The sequence below is a fragment of the Mesoplodon densirostris genome, chromosome 8, assembly GCF_025265405.1.
Source record: "Mesoplodon densirostris isolate mMesDen1 chromosome 8, mMesDen1 primary haplotype, whole genome shotgun sequence".
In the NCBI taxonomy this organism is placed as follows: domain Eukaryota; kingdom Metazoa; phylum Chordata; class Mammalia; order Artiodactyla; family Ziphiidae; genus Mesoplodon; species Mesoplodon densirostris.
In genome coordinates this window covers 38,494,356-38,513,341 of record NC_082668.1, presented here as the reverse complement: position 1 = coordinate 38,513,341, position 18,986 = coordinate 38,494,356, and the positions used below count along the sequence as shown (strand labels likewise).

General features: G+C 37.3%; 1 protein-coding gene across 1 annotated transcript in view; it reads left to right on the top strand.

Annotated features, from left to right (window-relative positions):
- The window catches only part of PLCL1 (phospholipase C like 1 (inactive)), a 355,718-nt gene that overhangs the window by 282,981 nt on the left and 53,751 nt on the right, over positions 1-18,986 (top strand). Inside the window, exons 2-3 of the mRNA XM_060106925.1 lie at positions 448-2,922; positions 5,623-5,826. Of these exons, the coding sequence (XP_059962908.1) occupies positions 448-2,922; positions 5,623-5,826 (2,679 nt within the window). The remainder of the gene's footprint in view (positions 1-447; positions 2,923-5,622; positions 5,827-18,986) is intronic.

The window sequence follows — 18,986 nt, the reverse complement described above, 5'->3', positions numbered from 1 at the left end:
GGTAAAAATCTTTCATTTGAACTAGTTTTAAGTATAAAAATTAAACTGTTGCAAAGTGTAAATGAGGAAAGCTTTTTAAAGAAATCCAGCTTTATTTCTTCCATATATCTATAGGGACATGAGCAAGGTTGTCAAAGTACCAACAGGTAGAGAATCTTAGGAAATCTACTTTAATGAACAAATAAGAGTGATTTATAGTTAACTTAATACTTGATTTTATTTCAAAGAACACACAGGCATTGGAAGAATAAGTTTTTTTCCTGAACTTAATAATATCAATTTTCTTGGCAATTTCTCTTTTCTGAAACAGTGAAAAGGTAAAATTTAGGCTAGCTCCTGTCCAAATAATCATAATTGCTGAATGGAGTCTGAGGCACTCATAGAGTGTTATTGAATTTGTCTATTTTCTAAAGGAAATTGACTCATTATTTTCAAATTGCTTTACAGGATCCTGCAAACCAAAAATGTGGTGGAAGAAAGAAAACCGTGTCTTTCAGCAGCATGCCATCAGAAAAGAAAATCAGTAGCGCGAGTGACTGCATCAGCTTCATGCAAGCTGGCTGTGAACTGAAGAAAGTACGGCCAAATTCTCGCATTTACAACCGTTTTTTCACTCTGGACACAGACCTCCAAGCTCTTCGCTGGGAACCTTCCAAGAAAGACCTTGAGAAAGCTAAGCTTGATATTTCTGCCATAAAAGAGATCCGACTGGGGAAGAACACAGAAACATTTAGAAACAATGGCCTTGCTGACCAGATTTGTGAGGACTGTGCCTTTTCCATACTCCACGGGGAAAACTACGAGTCTCTGGACCTAGTTGCCAATTCAGCAGATGTAGCAAACATCTGGGTGTCAGGGTTACGGTATCTGGTTTCTCGAAGTAAGCAACCCCTTGATTTTATGGAGGGCAACCAGAACACACCAAGGTTTATGTGGTTGAAAAAGGTGTTTGAAGCAGCAGATATCGATGGGAATGGGATTATGTTGGAAGACACCTCTGTAGAGTTAATAAAACAACTCAACCCTACCCTGAAGGAATCCAAGATCAGGTTAAAGTTTAAAGAAATCCAGAAGAGCAAAGAAAAGCTAACCACCCGAGTGACAGAAGAGGAGTTTTGTGAAGCTTTTTGTGAACTTTGCACCAGGCCAGAAGTGTATTTCTTACTTGTACAGATATGTAAAAACAAAGAGTATTTGGATGCCAATGATCTCATGCTTTTTTTAGAAGCTGAGCAAGGAGTCACCCATATCACCGAGGACATGTGCTTAGACATCATTCGGAGATATGAGCTTTCTGAAGAGGGACGTCAGAAAGGGTTTCTTGCAATTGATGGCTTTACCCAGTATTTGTTGTCACCAGAATGCGACATTTTTGATCCTGAACAAAAAAAGGTTGCCCAAGATATGACCCAGCCATTATCTCACTATTACATCAATGCCTCTCACAACACCTATCTCATAGAAGACCAGTTCAGGGGGCCGGCTGACATTAACGGGTATGTTAGAGCTTTGAAAATGGGCTGTCGAAGCATTGAACTTGATGTAAATGATGGTTCAGACAATGAACCAATCCTTTGTAATCGAAATAACATGACAACACATGTTTCCTTTCGAAGCGTCATAGAGGTGATAAATAAATTTGCCTTTGTGGCTTCTGAGTACCCACTCATTCTTTGCTTGGGGAATCACTGCTCCCTACCCCAGCAGAAGGTAATGGTTCAACAGATGAAAAAGGTCTTTGGCAGTAAACTCTATACTGAAGCACCTGTGCCGTCAGAATCCTACCTCCCATCACCAGAAAAATTAAAAAGAATGATCATTGTGAAAGGAAAGAAATTGCCTTCTGATCCAGATGTTTTAGAAGGAGAAGTTACAGACGAAGATGAAGAAGCTGAAATGTCTCGAAGGATGTCAGTAGATTACAATGGTGAGCAGAAACAAATCTTGCTGTGCAGGGAGCTCTCTGACTTGGTGTCTATCTGTAAATCTGTTCAGTACAGGGATTTTGAACTATCTATGAAAAGCCAAAACTATTGGGAAATTTGTTCATTTAGTGAAACAGAGGCCAGCCGAATTGCAAATGAATACCCAGAGGATTTTGTAAATTATAATAAGAAGTTCTTATCACGAATCTATCCAAGTGCCATGAGAATCGATTCCAGTAACTTGAATCCACAGGACTTTTGGAATTGTGGCTGTCAGATTGTGGCAATGAATTTCCAGACTCCGGGTCCAATGATGGACCTTCACACAGGCTGGTTTCTTCAAAATGGAGGATGTGGTTATGTTCTAAGGCCGTCTATCATGCGCGATGAAGTTTCTTACTTCAGTGCAAATACAAAGGGCATTGTACCTGGGGTGTCTCCTCTAGTGCTTCATATTAAGATCATCAGTGGTCAGAACTTCCCAAAGCCCAAGGGAGCTTGTGCCAAAGGGGATGTCATAGATCCCTACGTGTGTATAGAGATACATGGAATTCCAGCCGACTGTTCAGAACAAAGAACTAAAACTGTACAACAAAACAGTGATAATCCTATTTTTGATGAGACATTTGAGTTTCAAGTGAACCTGCCTGAGCTGGCCATGATCCGTTTTGTGGTTCTGGACGACGACTACATCGGGGATGAGTTTATAGGGCAATATACAATACCATTTGAATGTTTGCAGCCTGGATATCGGCATGTTCCCCTCCGCTCCTTTGTGGGTGACATCATGGAGCATGTAACTCTTTTTGTCCACATAGCAATAACTAATAGAAGTGGAGGAGGAAAGCCACAGAAGCGCAGCCTTTCAGTGAGAATGGGGAAGAAAGTTCGAGAATATACCATGCTCAGGAATATCGGTCTTAAAACCATAGATGACATCTTTAAGATAGCAGTTCATCCCTTACGAGAAGCCATAGATATGAGAGAAAATATGCAGGTAGGAAAAATCCCATACTGTCCTCCCTTACCCCTGAGTCTTCTGACCCCTCTCTCACCAGTGAACATTGTGTTTTACTAATGATCTGATTCCTCAAAATATTATCACAGAGGATGTGTGACCCCATGTACTGCTGAATTAAATTCAGTATTGCCTGTGATAAAACAGATATTTAAAAAAAATTATTGAGGTATAGTTGATTTACAATGTTGTGTTAGTTTCTGCTGTACAGCAAAGTGAATCTGTTATACATATACATATATCCACTCTTTTTTAGATTCTTTTCCCATACAGGCCATTACAGAGTACTGAGTAGAGTTCCCTGTGCTATACAGGTCCTTATAGGTTATTTATTTTATATATAGTAGTGTGTATGTGTCAATCCCAATCTTCCAATTTATCCCTCCCCCCCACCCAGTAACCATAAGTTTATTTTCTACATCTGTAACTTTATTTCTGTAAAACAGATATATTTTATGTTTCTAATGGTGAATGCTATGTTAAATCTGGCCTGAACTAAGCCAGCTAATGGAGTATCAGTGTAGCAAAATGCTTTATATATCCATTAAATGTCCCTAGTACAAAACTAAATTGGTATATGGGAATGTGTATATGAAACAGTGTGAAAAGAATGGAATATAAAATATTATATGTGCATGTAACATACAAAATTTTATATATACAAATACATGCATACTAATTATAAGTATACATGTAAAATATTTGCAGATAAGAACACAGAAGGGTATTTGAAGTCATATAAAACAAATGTAATGCCTATTAGATGATGTCTTAGTTGTTTGTGTACAACAATAATAAATTACCCTCCACGAAACAAAGAAGACTAATAAACAAACAAAATTCAGCACTTGAACTTGTTGAAAACTATTTAGTCTTCTTTTAGAAATGTGCTTTAATTGAAAGGACATGGATTCTGGATTAAACTCTATCCCTGTGTGATCTTGAGCAAATTATTTCAGATATCTGGTCATCAGTTTTCTCCTCATAAGGTAAGAAAAATAGTAATAATTACATCACAGGATTATTATGAGAATTAAATGAGAGTATATGTAAATTCCCCAGCCTTAGCATGTAGGAGTTCAGTGTCAGTTTTCTTGTCTTCATTAATGCTTATAATCAGAGATGGCTGCAAACTTTTTTCTTCAAGACTATTTAATATGCTTATTCTAGGCTCATGTTACTAAGAAACAATCAAACGGCAAATGCTTGCTTAGTTCCTGCAATGTGCAAGAAGATGTTGTTTGGCAGAAGCAGTAGGAGTCTATGTATGAGAGCAAAGCAGGAGAGGAATATTTTTCAATGTACTTTATTTGCTCCTTTAACTAACATTTTTATAGTAACCTTCACCAAAAATCCCTACATTCAAAATAGAAAACAAGCTTGAAGAGGTTAAGTAATTTCCCAAATATTGCATTTAATAAATAGGAATATTGAGCTTTAGATCTAGACTTAATCACCACCAAAACCCAATGATCATTCATGGTTCTTAGTCATGTGATGCTGAATGCCAAACCATGACTTGGTGAAAACTTTATTTTTACATTATTTCACAGAGGAATTCTGGAATGGGTTTAAAATCAATTTTAAATCACCAAAATGCTAGAAAATACTATATTACATAAACCACATACAAATACTTATATTGTTAATGTATAACTTGTGGTGGGTTGCCTTGGCTGCTATTTTAAAAATAGGCTCCAAATATCAGCATTATCTACCTGACTTTTTCTGACATAATTCTATAACTATTATAAACCCCTATGTTAGATTAGTTATAAGTCATTTCGACACCTGACTTTATATATTAGAAGTAGATTTTATGTAGTTCTATGTAATTCTTGGAATATGTCCTTTTCATGTATTACGTGTTTAAAATACATAATAAGGAGAGTTGGCTATAGATAAAATTTTTCCAGTTAGTACTGATAATTTATCTCATCTCAGATTTTTTTTGGTTTGGGATTATTTAGAGCCTAATTACTAGAAAAATGGATACCATCATTGTCACTAAATTCATGAGACACACATTAGGTTAGGTATTGTTCCTTGTTAATAGACATAATTTCTATTTCCAATGAATCTTTTAAACGCCTGTCACATGGACAAATGTAGCTTTACATGAAATGTGTTTTATTATGTGTGTCCATCAGCTGCATTTCTGGTGGGATGACAAAGGAATACCACTGATGGTTATGTGAAAGGAGGATGATGAGTAATAGCAGCCTGCTACCTTGAGGGGAAAACTCAAAGAAGATGCACTCCAATGTACAACCACTGACATGCTTTTATGATTATCATGATACAAATTTAACAAGATACTCATGATCAGTCAATATTAATTTGTGTGCATTGTCCAGAACATTTCAGATATTCCAGAATATTCCACAGCCCTGCTTTGAAAAGCACTGTGTAGCCTTGGGTCATCATCTGCTTTGCTTTGTGGCATATTTGTGGCAGTTGTTAAAAGCTGAGAAAGATGAAGTGTAGTTGTGAATTAGCTCTGCGTGTTATCTCCATGCATATCTCAACATGTTTGGTTGGTTATAATCTAGTTTGCTTCAAATTTCATATGTATTTAAGGGTATGCTTTTAATGAATATACTTTTGTGTAAACCTAGAAATGCTGGGGGGGGTGTGTCATGTGGTCAGAAGTGTAATTCCATGTTTTCTTCCCCACAGAATGCCATAGTGTCTGTTAAAGAACTGTGCGGACTCCCTCCAATTGCCAATCTGAAGCAGTGCCTGTTGACCCTGTCCTCTCGGCTCATTACCAGTGACAATACTCCCTCCGTCTCTCTTGTGATGAAGGACAACTTTCCTCATCTGGAGCCTCTGGGGGCCATTCCAGACGTGCAGAAAAAGATGCTGGCTGCTTATGATCTGGTAGGAAATTGTTACTCTCTATTTTTTCTCTGTGTGGGAAGGAAATCATATGGCAGGGGTTCTTTTGTGGAACTCCAGTGAATAACACAGAGTGACTGCCTTTAAAACCTCAACTGGGAGTGGCAGGCAGAGCTGGCCCACTCAGCCCCACCTAAGCCCCAGTGGAGACCTCTGAGGCAATGCTTTTGAACCTAGAGCTCCACAGATTAAAAATGGAAAATCTCTGCTTTAGCAAGCAATGAATTATTGATTAAGTCCTCAAAAGTATACACAATTTCTCATCATCTAAATGGCTTTAGCCTGCAATGTCACCATTTAATCGCATACCTATAGGAAGTAAAATTATGCCTCAGTACTGCCTTATGATGGTTGAGACAAACTATTTCTCTGGAATTTATATTTCTAAGCTAATACTGTTATCTGATTTTTCTGAATATATAATGGAATTTAAATAGCAAATAAATTTAAGAATAACTATATTTCTGCATATCCTAATTCCATAAAAAATTAGGACCAAATGAAAAACTGGAAAAACTTGTGACATGTGTGCCAGGTAAAGTGTAAATAACCTTAAAATAGAAAGAGCACTTAAAAATCAATGAGAAAAAAAATGAGGAAAAAAATCTTAATCTACATCAGTCAGGATTAAGTTCAGCTTCATGAAACTAAAAATACAAACTAATCATGGCTTAAAAACACAAAGTTTTATTTTCTCACATAAAAATCTGGAAACCAGCCATGCAGGGTGGCACTTCCATAAAATTCTTAAGAACCTAGGCTCCCTCTAGCTTTCTGCTCCACCATCTCTAGCACATCCTCATGGTCCAAAATGGCTGTTGAAGCTCTAACCGTAATATCTGCATTCTAACCATCAGGAATGATGAAGAGGAAAAAGAGGGCAGTATCCTCTCCCTTTAAGGACGTTTCTCTGAAAAAACATAGATCACATTTTCCTACCTGGAGTTGACACATAGACACACTTAGCTGCAAATGAAAATGGGAAATGTCTTTATTTTAAAGCGCTACGTGCTCAACTAAAAGTCATCTCTTCTGTTACTAAGAAACAGAGGTAGAATGAATATTATGGGACAACAAATAGTCTTTGCTTCAGAGGTGAACAGGCAATTTATATATCTCCTCACCCTAAAAAAATAATGAAAATGTAAAAACATAGTTAACCTTAAAATAAGTTTTAAATTTAAGATGTTATAGAAATATGAGATACTTCCCCTCTCCATCAAACTGGCAATTTTTTTCTTTTTAAAAACTGTACCTCTGATAAAGAATTTAAGGAAATGGATACTCTTATCCATCTACCTTCAGTGGGAAAATAAATTGATATAATATGAGGAGAAAATTTGGCAATATAATTTAAAATGTTTATCCCATTTGATCCATGTATTTCATATCCAGGGATTTATTCTAAGCCAATAGATGTGTACATAAACATTTATGGTTAATAATGTCAGCATAGAGGGATAAGTTAAATAAAATACAGTAAGCCATATTATGGACTCCTTTGAAACCATTAAAATTGTATGTTAGAAGAATACTTAATGATGTGAAGAATTCCTCATAATATGTTTTGTGAAAGAGTCTGGTTACAAAAAAATATACACTATAGCATTTAAGTTGTATTTATATGTATACATATCTAAAATGCTAGCAGGATATTAATAGTTATTACTTTTAAGTAAGGAGAGTGAGTTTTATTTTCTTGCATATGCTTTTCTATATTTTTTCTGTATTTGCCAAACTCTTTACAATGAACCTGACTAATTTTCATAATTAAATAAAAATAAATGTTAAGGAAGAAAATAATAATATTTTATCATCCAAAAACAACTAGAAGAGAGACGTTGGGGATAAATATCCTACACCTGAAAAGGAAGAAAAGCCCACAGAGTATATTCTGCTTATGAATGATTTTACCTCTTACAAACTGTACTTCATGGTTGCTGGGGGATAAGTTTGCTTATAACCTAAATAGCATTTTTCATGAAATCAATTTTTTCATCATAATAGTAGGGACTGAAAGCTATTCAGTGAATAGGTATATTTGCCATCTAAGAGGTGAAATTAGGGTACCTGCTACCATAGAGACAGACAGTGGAAATCACTTATTGTTCCAATTCTCTTTTAAGCTAAGAAAGAAAAATCACTCACTGAGAGGGGAGCCTGGTCCCCTGGAGCTGGGCCTGTAATAAGCAGAAAAGCACCTGGACTGTGGTCAGCCAATTTCCATTTCACATCCCCAAGCGTCCCATGGTGTTGGTACCACATCTGCTGGCCAAATATGAACATCAGCCTTTTCTTATTTGTATTTCTAAAATGCAATTTCTAATCGCAGGTACAGCATGGTTTTCCAAAGTTTAAAATAAAAGGCTATAGTGGAAAGCAGAAGTACTTCTTTTTATTTAATTTAATTTTATTTTTTGGCCGTGCCACGTGGCTTGTGGGATCTTAGATCCCCAACCAGGGAGTGAATCTGGGCCCTTGGTAGTGAAAGCGTGGAGTCCTAACCACTGGACTGCCAGGGAATTCCCATGGAAAGCAGAAATACATCTAATGAAGTGTTCATTTATAGTTCCCTATAGAAATGATTTTTCAGTGTAAATATCCCTATACCAAATGGTAAACTTGGCAGATTGTGGACATAATCAAAAATACTGCTAATGTCTCAGCTGGTTATTTCTTTTCTGGGGTGCTGTGGATAAGGACCAGATACATGCCAGGATGATCTTGAAGCACCATTTTTACTTTAGGATTTGCATTGCATTGCTTGGCATCTTTAGTACTCTTGGTGTATTCACAGTAGTATTTATTTTAAAATGTCTTTTAAGATACTCTGCAGATCCAGAGTGATCATTTAAAAACATAAATCAGATCATATCACTTTCCTGCCTCTAGTGGCTTCCCATTAAAATAAAACTGAAACTCCTTACTGTGGCTTACAGGGCCAATTATGACCTAGCCTTGCCTACCTATCTCACCTGCTTCTCCCTGCCTCACCCCCATACACTCTCTCCTGCTCACTCCAACCAGTCACGTGGGCTTTCAGACTCAGCTTGTTCCCATCTCCAGGCCATTTTACTTGCAGTTCCCTCTGCTTGGAGTGTTCTTCTCTTGCATGGATAGTTGCTTCTTATCTCTTAATTCTTAGCTCAAATGTCATATCCTCAGAGAAGCCTTCCCTAACCACTGTCTCCAACTGTCACTCTTATCACATAACTGTATTTGATTTCCATTATCTTACTTGGCACTATTGAAAATACTTGACTTTTTGTTTAATTTCTGTCCTTTTCCTTTACCCTCAATTTGAGTATACACTCCAGGAGGGCAGAGAAGCTGTCTGCCTTGCTTACTATTGTTAACTCTAGCACCTAAAGCACTGCTGACACATAGTATGTTATCAATTAATGTTAGTTGAATAAAATATAAATAGATGCATCTATATAGTTAGTGAAAATAATGTAGTTCCCATGCTATCTTTGAATGTGCTTTATGGTAAATCTTTAAATCCCCTTTGTTTTATCTCTATGACCCTACCCTAGTCAAATTGTTCCCTGTCTTATACATACAGTTGGAAACCTATAGACTAAGGCAAAACTATGGAGACAGGAAAAAAGGTCAGCAGCTGCAAGGGGCTGGGGGCAGGATAGGGTGAGGGAGGGATGAAGAGGTGGAGCACAGGGCATTTTTAGGCCAGTGAAACTATTCTGCATAACAATATAATAGTGGATACATATCATTATGCATTACCCAAAACCCATAGAATGTACAACACAAAGAGTTAACCCTAATGTGAACTATGAACTTTAGCTAATAATAAAGTATCAATATTGGCTCATCAATTGTAGTAGATATACCACACTAATGCAAGATGTTAACAGTGGAGAAAACTGGGGGTGAGGTGGGGGGAAAGGGTACATGGGAACTCGCTGTACTTTCTGCTCAACTTTATACAAACCTAAAACTTCTAAAACTAAAGCCTAAAAAAGACCCACAGAGACTATTAATAAAAACTTACTTGGGTGACCAAGGCAGAAGAGGAATCTAGGGTTTATTGCCTGGTGGTGGTGGTAGGGGACAGGTATTCCCAAATGAGCAGCTTGTGTGCTCGACTTAGGCTCAAGTTGCTTGAAGATTTCTCAAAAATGGTAATGAACTGTATAGATGCCATCCAAGAGGAGCTGGTGTAACCACTAAAAAAAGAATACAGATTATGTTTAGAATAAAAAGCAACCTGAAATCATTTCTGAACAGATACAAATGTTTGGCCTATTTCAGTATCAAAAGAAACAAATCAGGTAACCAGATAACCTACATTTATTGAAAGTCAACCTGAGTGCATCAGACTCTACTACTTATCATCAGGAAATAAAATGAAGATATTCTAGAAAACACTGACCTTGAGTTCATCTGCACAGATTTTTTTTTTCTAAATTTAGCTTTTCCCTAATGATCTGAGATGGTCCTATTCTTTACCAAACACTGGCTAATTTAATATTTGGAAATATTTCCTCTAGAGGGTTTTGGAAATTCAGTCTTAAAAGTCATCTTATACTGAAATTAAAATTATAGTATCTGTGTTGGTATGAAAGAATCAAAAGCCAAATATATCCCTAATAGAGTGGATTTATTTACATGGCATAATTTCAGAAGACACCCCCCACCCCCATTTCGTATCTTATTTAAGACATATATTTTCTATCTTCTTACTAGTACTTGAAATTGCAAAATTATAATAAATTCCTTAGGGTTAAGACATTTAATCTCTTTAAAAATGCAAAAACATCTCAGTAAGTAGTAACACATTGGGTTATCAGTAATTTGTACCTTTGGATGATTGTAACCTATCCTGTCCTACAGGCAGTTTTTTAACTGGGGAAAGGAAGAGCTCCTAATGACAGAGTTCCCGAAGTCTGGGTAAGGTGGGTGTGAAGTTGCTCAAATAATTGCAATTTTACTGAAGAGCATCCCTGTCTAAAATCTCCCTCAATGCTCTGAATAGGGATGTAGCTACGTAAATGCCTGGCTGATATTTAGGGCAACAAAAGCAGAGGTGACTTTCCTGATTGATATATCAAAGACATGTCACAGCCAGAGGTGGGAAGTGACGGCTTCTGAAAAGCACTAAAGCAAACTGGGAACATTATTAATCAATAACTCAAGCAAGTAGAACAGGCTCTAAACATTGAAGTTGGAATTGATGTCTCCTTCCCAGGCTAAAGACACACAGAGGAGAGCTATGGTGTTAGACTCCTTGCCGCAGTACCATTTTGGTGGCTCTGTGGTCATCAGACAGTTTTTCAGAAACTCCCCAAACCGTAATTTAAAATCAGAATGCCGGGCTTCCCTGGTGGCGCAGTGGTTGAGAGTCCGCCTTCCGATGCAGGGGGACACGGGTTCGTGCCCTGGTCCGGGAAGATCCCACATGCCGCGGAGCGGCTGGGCCCGTGAGCCATGGCCGCTGAGCCTGCGCGTCCGGAGCCTGTGCTCTGCAATGGGAGGGTCCACAACAATGAGAGGCCCGCGTACCGCAAAAAAAAAAAAAAAAAAAAAAAAAATCAGAATGCCATTTCTAAGTGACTTGTCCCTTTATTGCCCCGCGATTTGCAGGGTGATGGCGGGGGGAGTGGGGCGGGGGTGGAGCTCTGGTCTCTGAAAGAGCAAGCATCACTTTCCCACTCTGGATTTTCATGTTCTCTAAGAAAATATCCACTAATGTAAGTAATGTAGGTCATAGCGTCACTGCTAAGTCTTTTAAGGCTGTTAAAGTAGTATAATTATGTTTTGCAAATAAAAGGTAAGGTTTTCTTTTTTTGTTTAGGATTAACCTTGGGGATGTTAAAAATAAAAATTAGTTACTGAAAGAATTGCTTAGTGCTAGAGCCAGAAACGGAGATGTTTAATTTTACAAACATTTACTGAGTTTCTCCCCTGGGCAGCCGTCTGTGTTCACGCAGTGGGAGGTACAGCGGCCCCTGTACTCCAGTAGCTTACAGTCAGGGCAGGCGACCTGGTAAGGTCCAAACCAGGCTTACACGTGGATCATTGGTGATCCACTTATGTTCCTCATCACTGAACACAAGGTTGTAACGGTGGGTGATTACACTGGGAAATACATTGCAATTTCAGTAGAACACTATCAAAATTTCTTTGGCTAGGTTAGACTTCTTTCCTTCTACAGTGGTGCTTTTAATGCATGGACATTGTACATTATTTTCAAAACCCATCTCTAGCCTCAGCCCTAAAATTTTACTTTAGTCACACTTCTACATTTGATTACAGGGCACCACCTAGGTGTCTCAAGAACAAACAATAGAAATTTAATAGGTCAAAAACTGGGTTCATTTTTTAGTTCCCTAGGTATTCATTTTTCCTTTTCTGACTCCTGCAAAAGATAACACCAAGCCAATGGTCCTCACTTCCTCCAAGTGATTTTCAAATGTTCTTTCTCTCTCTATATATTAACTCCAATGAGGTCCTTTTTTAAGTTTTTGGCCGCACCCCACGGCACGTGGGATCTTAGTTCCCCGACCAGAGATCGAACCCACGCCTTCTGCATTGGAAGGCAGAGTCTTAACCACTGGATCGCCAGGGAAGTCCTGAGGTCTTTAAAAAAAAAAAAATTGAAGTCTAGTTGATTTGCAATGTTGTGTTAATTTCTGCTGTACAGCAAAGTGACTCAGTTATACATATATACATACATACATACGTACACACACATATATATTCTTTTCCATAGTGGTTTGTCACAGGATATTGAATATAGTTTCCTGTGCTGTATAGTAGGACCTTATTATTTATCCATCCTATATATAAATAGTTTGCCTCTGCTAATCCCAAACTCCCAATCCTTCCCATCCCTAGCTCCTCTCCCCCTTAGCAACCACAAGTCTATATCTGTGAGTCTGGTTTTGTTTCGTAGATAGGTTCATTTGTGTCATGTTTTAGATTCCACATGTAAGTGATATCATGTGGTATTTGTCTTTCTCTTTCTGACTTACTTTGTTTCGTATGATAATATCTAGGTCCATCCATGTTGCTGCAAATAGCATTATTTCATTCTTTTCTATGGCTGGATAATATTCCATTGTGTGTATGTGTGTGTGTGTGTGTGTGTATATATGTCTTGGCTATCCTATAAGGTCTTTTTATTTACAATTCAACATCAATGAGAGCTACTGCTTCTTTCATCACCGTATTTCTTATGTGTATCCATTTCCTTACATTGACACGGCCAAGGTTCTCAACAGGCTTTCTTCTTCTCCCACCTGAATTTTTCAATAGGCTGACTAGTCCTCCATCTAGTCTCTACCTTTCTCTAATTCAACAATGGGAATGGGCCTCCCTGGTGGCGCAAGTGGTTGAGAGTCCGCCTGCCGATGCAGGGGATACGGGTTCGTGCCCCGGTCTGGGAGGATCCCATATGCCGCGGAGCGGCTGGGCCCGTGAGCCATGGCCGCTGAGCCTGCGCGTCCGGAGCCTGCGCGTCCGGAGCCTGCGCGTCCGGAGCCTGTGCTCCGCGACGGGGGAGGCCACAACAGTGAGAGGCCCGCATACCGCAAAAAAAAAAAAAAAAAACAATGGGAATAATCATCCTCAGATTCTATTTTTGATTTTTAACTAGCCTTGCAAAGCCTTCACCCACCATGCTGCCTGTTTTGCCACCCTCATCTCTCATTTCCTTCTATTTGAACCTTCTCCTTCAGTCAAGCTGATTTATTTGCCACGTACTTTTCATTCTCCATCCTTTGTATTTCTATTCTATACCACCTCAAATGACTTCCTAGCCTTAATTCCCTATCCATCAACCTAAGTCCAGCCCTTTGTCCTAACCTCTTGCAAAACTGACTTTAAGAAAAAATTCATTTATTGACTTTATTCACGGCATTCAACTCATACCAACTATAAAGAATTTTAGTAGATTGTGTGTGATACAGAGATGAATAAACAGAGAGAAGTATCAGCACAAATAGCCATAGTGCAAAGCATGATAACTCTTTCAACCAAGAGAAATGTAAGTAAAATGAGATGGGAGCATGTATATTTGCTGCTTGTAACACAACACTCTTTTGATGTATCATTTTGTGTATGTCTTTAGGCTTTTGATTAGCCAATTCAACAAACACATTTTGCACACATGTCACTACTATGCAAGTCGCTGGAGGAAAGAAATGGTATGAAGCAAAATTTCTGTCCTTGAGGAACGGGAAATGCTGATAGCAAGGCGAGATTTACACTTAAAAAGGGGAAGGACAGAGTCACACAGTGTTCAGACAGTGAACCAGATGATGTTTTATGTGCTGAGCTGGAGCCTAAGGACCTTGAGTCCTTATGGTGGACTTTTCACAGTGACTTGTAATGTACTATACCCCCTCCCCGACTTTCACCCCATCTCACCCAGTGCTCAGCAGAATTTTATTTGCAAATAGTTTTGAAAGAAAAATATTGTCTAAACTTTGTATATTTTTTCTTTAGATACTACTTTTCTGTTGTTCTCACCTGTCTAATTTTTCATGCAGAGTCAGGAAGTATTGCCTAACATATTTGGGTCCTCTTAAGTGTTTTAAATTGATGTGAACACTTCTGGATAGTTAGTGTTTTAAACATAGCAATCAGAGGTGGAATAGTTACAGGGGATTGCAACTGTAAAAAATAAACCCAAAGCATTCTCTGAAGGTGACTGCTGTGCTGAATTATTTAACATTAACATAAAAGTTAAAACTTTGCTATGATATGAGCGACAGATTTTCTGAACATAAAATCAAAACAACCTAGATAACATGAGTCAAGTGTTATTTAATCTTTTCCTCTGTTGTGTGATTTGGAGAAGAGTTGATTATGTTAACATGACTAGGAATCTAGCAAAAAGAGCCAATCAGTATCTTTTATCACTCTTGCAATGGAATCAATACACTGGCCGGTATCACAATTAAGCCAAACATAATGGTTGGATTACATACAGTCTCTTCTCTCAGAATGGGAAAAAGTTGTCAACAGTCCCCCAATGTAGTTTTACTTATTGAGATAAGTTTAGATTGAAATTAAGTCAAAGGCACTCTCTCTCCATCATTCTCTCTCCTTATGAAGTTTGTGTGAAACTTTATATTAGTTTGTGTTTTAAAAAGTACGTTGGGTTGTGTAGTAATGGAACCTGGAAAAAAAAGAACAGCCCACTGGCATGTGCTCAACCAGAGCTGGTTATTTAAAAACAAGATGTTGTGCATTTAGTGCATTGAAACTTCTTTTACTCTGGGGTGTGGCAATGTCTTGTGATACATTTTCTGTATATTGGGGGAAATGTCAGCATCTTGAGAGTTGGCAGCATTTCCACTTGGTACCAGGGTCCCAAGGACACAGGATATCACAGATGCATCAATAAGTAAGTATCTCAGGGGGGCTCCTTTGTGGAATATTGTGCATGCATCCTCAAAGTTTGCTTTGCATTCCTGAATATTCAAGTTCTTGAAACAGTTTTAGTTTAAGGCAGTGTGAGATTGTCAAATTGGCCTGAAAATTCTGGAGAAAGTTCATGAAGTTTAGTCACCGTTGGCTTCAACGGTGGATACTACCAAAAGTTTAAAAGCTAATTAATGCCAATACTTCACTAAGTCTTCCAAAATATAGAAAAGGAGGAAATACTTCCCCACTCATCCTATCAGACCTACATTACTCTGATTCCAAAACCAGACACACATCTGTAAAAAAGAAAACTACAGACCAATATACCTTATTAAAAAGGAAAGCAAAATTCTCAATGGTTACTAGAAGACCATGTCCAGCAACATGTAGAAAAGAATTATACAACATGACCAAGTGGGAGTTATTCTGGGAATGAATGACTGCTTGAATATATGGAAATAACTCAATGTTATATATCATATTAATAGAATAAAAGACAAGATCACATGACCATTTCAATACATGCAGAAAAAGCATTTGAAAAAGTCAACACACCCTTTCATGATAAAAAATATCAGGAGCAAGACAAGGATCCTCCTCCTGCCATCTCTATTCAACCTTGCACTGGAGGTTCTAGCCAAGCCAATTAAGCAAGAAAATGAAAAAAAGACATTCTATTGGAAGGAAAGAAGTAAAACTATCTCTACCCACAGATAAAATGATGTTGTATATAGAAAATCCTAGAGAACAAAAAACAAAAACCCCTTAGAGATCATATACTACTTCATGAACTGACTAAACTTCATGAACTTTCTGGTAATTTTATGAATGAGCTAAATTTTAATCATAGTGAGATAAAAACAAACATTTCTAATGATTACTCAAGATTACTCAAGATATAGCTGACAACTATATTTTGGAAACAGAACAACTGGAGAAAAGAAAAGATAAAATGATCCTTTTATGCAGAAAGCTGCTCATGCAGTAGATCCTATTACTGATGTGGAGATAGAGGTCCTTTGGCCTGCTCTGTGTGAGTTCCCCTGTCCTTCTCTATTATAAATCAGGCTAGGAAAAGTGATTCAGAGCTGGTTCCAGGACAGAGAATACTTACTTCATCACATACACCAAAGACAGTGGATTTCCGGTAAGCTTGCAAATGTTCTAACCTTATATGTGTTCCTGTTTCACCAAAAATTAGCAGTCTTACAGGACTGACTTTGCTTAAAACCAAAAGACGCCCATCTATCAATAGTGCTTTTTAACCATCTGATTTAAAACGTTTAAGTAAATTAAAAATTAAAGTAAATTATCTTCATTCTACTTAGCAAATGTATTTGTAACAACAATCAGATATTAAAATGTACCAAGTTTAATAAAATTCAAGTCTTATTTTAAACAATTTGAACAGATGAGCCACTATAGAACTAAAAACTAAAACCCAGCATTTTGATTAGAAGGAAGATAGAGACAGATTAATTATTTGTCTTCTTAATAGGTCTAGAGCAGATTGACTTTTTCTTGACTCACATATTCTTAAATGATTGCCTTTCCAAATTTGATAACTCCTTCCTGAAAAAACAGTGGACACAAGTAAGTACATTGCTTACTAGGTTTCATAGGAAGAATATCTATACTGGTTCAAGTGTGTTGCAAGTTAGACTTGGAGGGGGAAGCAATCATGACAAAAATGTTTCATGTTGCTCTACCTGGTCAATTCTAATTTATAAAATGTTTATCACCAACTTGCACTTGCAATAGGAATTCTACACTCTAATATAATATTAGCAGCACAGAACAGTTTATAATTTCTGCACCTCAAGAATGCCTGAGTTCTAGTCTAAACTTTTCCACTAACTGGCCATGTGGCTTAAGGTAAGTCAATTGGGCCTGAGTTTTTTCATTTGTAAAATGGGGTTGTTCATGACAGATGGTTGTTAAGGTTACTTCTAGATATAAAGTTCTGTGGTTCTAAGAAATTAGATGTAATTCAGGATAAAATTGGCATCTATGGAAGGTTTCTGAGTCATGATTTGATGAAATCTCATCTTTTCAGTACCATAAAATAGGTACGTTGACTCTGCAATGATCCTAGGCAATTAGTCAAACTCCCTATTGAGCTGGAAAGACAGCTTTTTTTCACACAGGTTAGACAATTTAATCTACCTTTGAGTAAAAGCATTACTGTCCCCTTCAGTAAAGTCTTTGTTTTAAATAAATGATTTTGATCTTAACTGACAACTTTACACTCCCCAGTTCAGGACACATCTAATGCTTAAAGTAATGCCAACCTTTATCTGGGTAAATCCTCTATTCTTTTAGATTCAAAGCTGTGGCTAGGAAATAAGATGCATTAGGAGATATTCATGTGACAGAACCAAAGAAAAGCTCTTTGTATTACTATAACAGCAAAGGCAACTGGGAGCTCAGGTTGAGACATCAGATATGTAAATCAGGCTGCTGCCAGATTCTATCTACTGAGTCAATCTAGCCTTGGCTGGCTGTCTACTGACTACCCAGCTGGGGGATTATCTGAAGACATGCTTCTCACCTTCTCTCCTTGGCTTTAGCACTTTGTATGTCATTTCCGTCAGTATCTGTAGAGATCTAGGAAGGACATGAAACTCAAATCAACCATTTTCCCTTCCTAACAACTTAGATAAATTACTTAGCTGGGGGGAAAGGTTGAAGTTGTTGCTTTAAATGTGGTTTGGATTTGTTGGTACATTTCAGCCATCCATCTTATTTGTTTTCTCTATAACTACTAAGAAATGAAAGTTGACTGCAGAAAATAGAATAAAATTATTCTTCTAAATACAATGGACGCTGTTCCCATAGAGAAGAGGATCAAATGCTCTTATGACAAAAGTTTACATGAGCAATGATTTTAAGTTCTGAGAATATTAATTATGACGTGTTTTAAAGTTATGACTTTTGTTACTAAAGGTTTTAAAGTTATCCTCAGGGACACTCTTCTATGTTGAAGGTTAAATCACACTTGACTATCTCTTTATGAAGTGATCTATTAGACTATGGGAAAAACAAACTTCTTACACTATGGGGTTAACAAATATTTACTTGGAAGATTTTGAAGGGAAATTGAATCATAGTGTTTGTTGTATGTTTTGGCCCTGAATTTATTTTGTCTCAAAAAAGTAATAAAGTTTTAAAATTTATTTTCTGATACTTGAGTATTATATTTTCCATAGGTATAATCCTACTAAAAGCTGTAAGTTTAGTTTTCAGTACTCAATTTGAAAGGGAATTAAGAACATGTAAGGTGGATAGCCTCATCCACCAGAGGGCAGACAGCAGAAGCAAGAAGAAATACAATCCTGCAGCCTGTGGAACAAAAACCACATTCACATAAAGATAGACAAGATGAAAAGGCAGAGAGCTATGTACCAGATGGAGGAACAAGATAAAACTCCAGGAAAACAACTAAAGGAAATGGAGATAGGAAATCTTCCAGAAAAAGAATTCAGAATAATGATAGTGAAGATGATCCAGGACCTCAAAAAAAAAAAATGGAGGCAAGGATTGAGAAGATGCAAGATATGCTTAACAAAGATCTAGGAGAATTAAAGAACAAACAAACAAAGATGAACAATACAATAACTGAAATGAAAACTACACTAGAAGGAATCAATAGCAGAATAACTGAGGCAGAAGAACGGATAAGTGACCTGGAAGACAGAATGGTGGAATTCACTGCTGTGGAACAGAATAAAGAAAAAAAGAATGAAAAG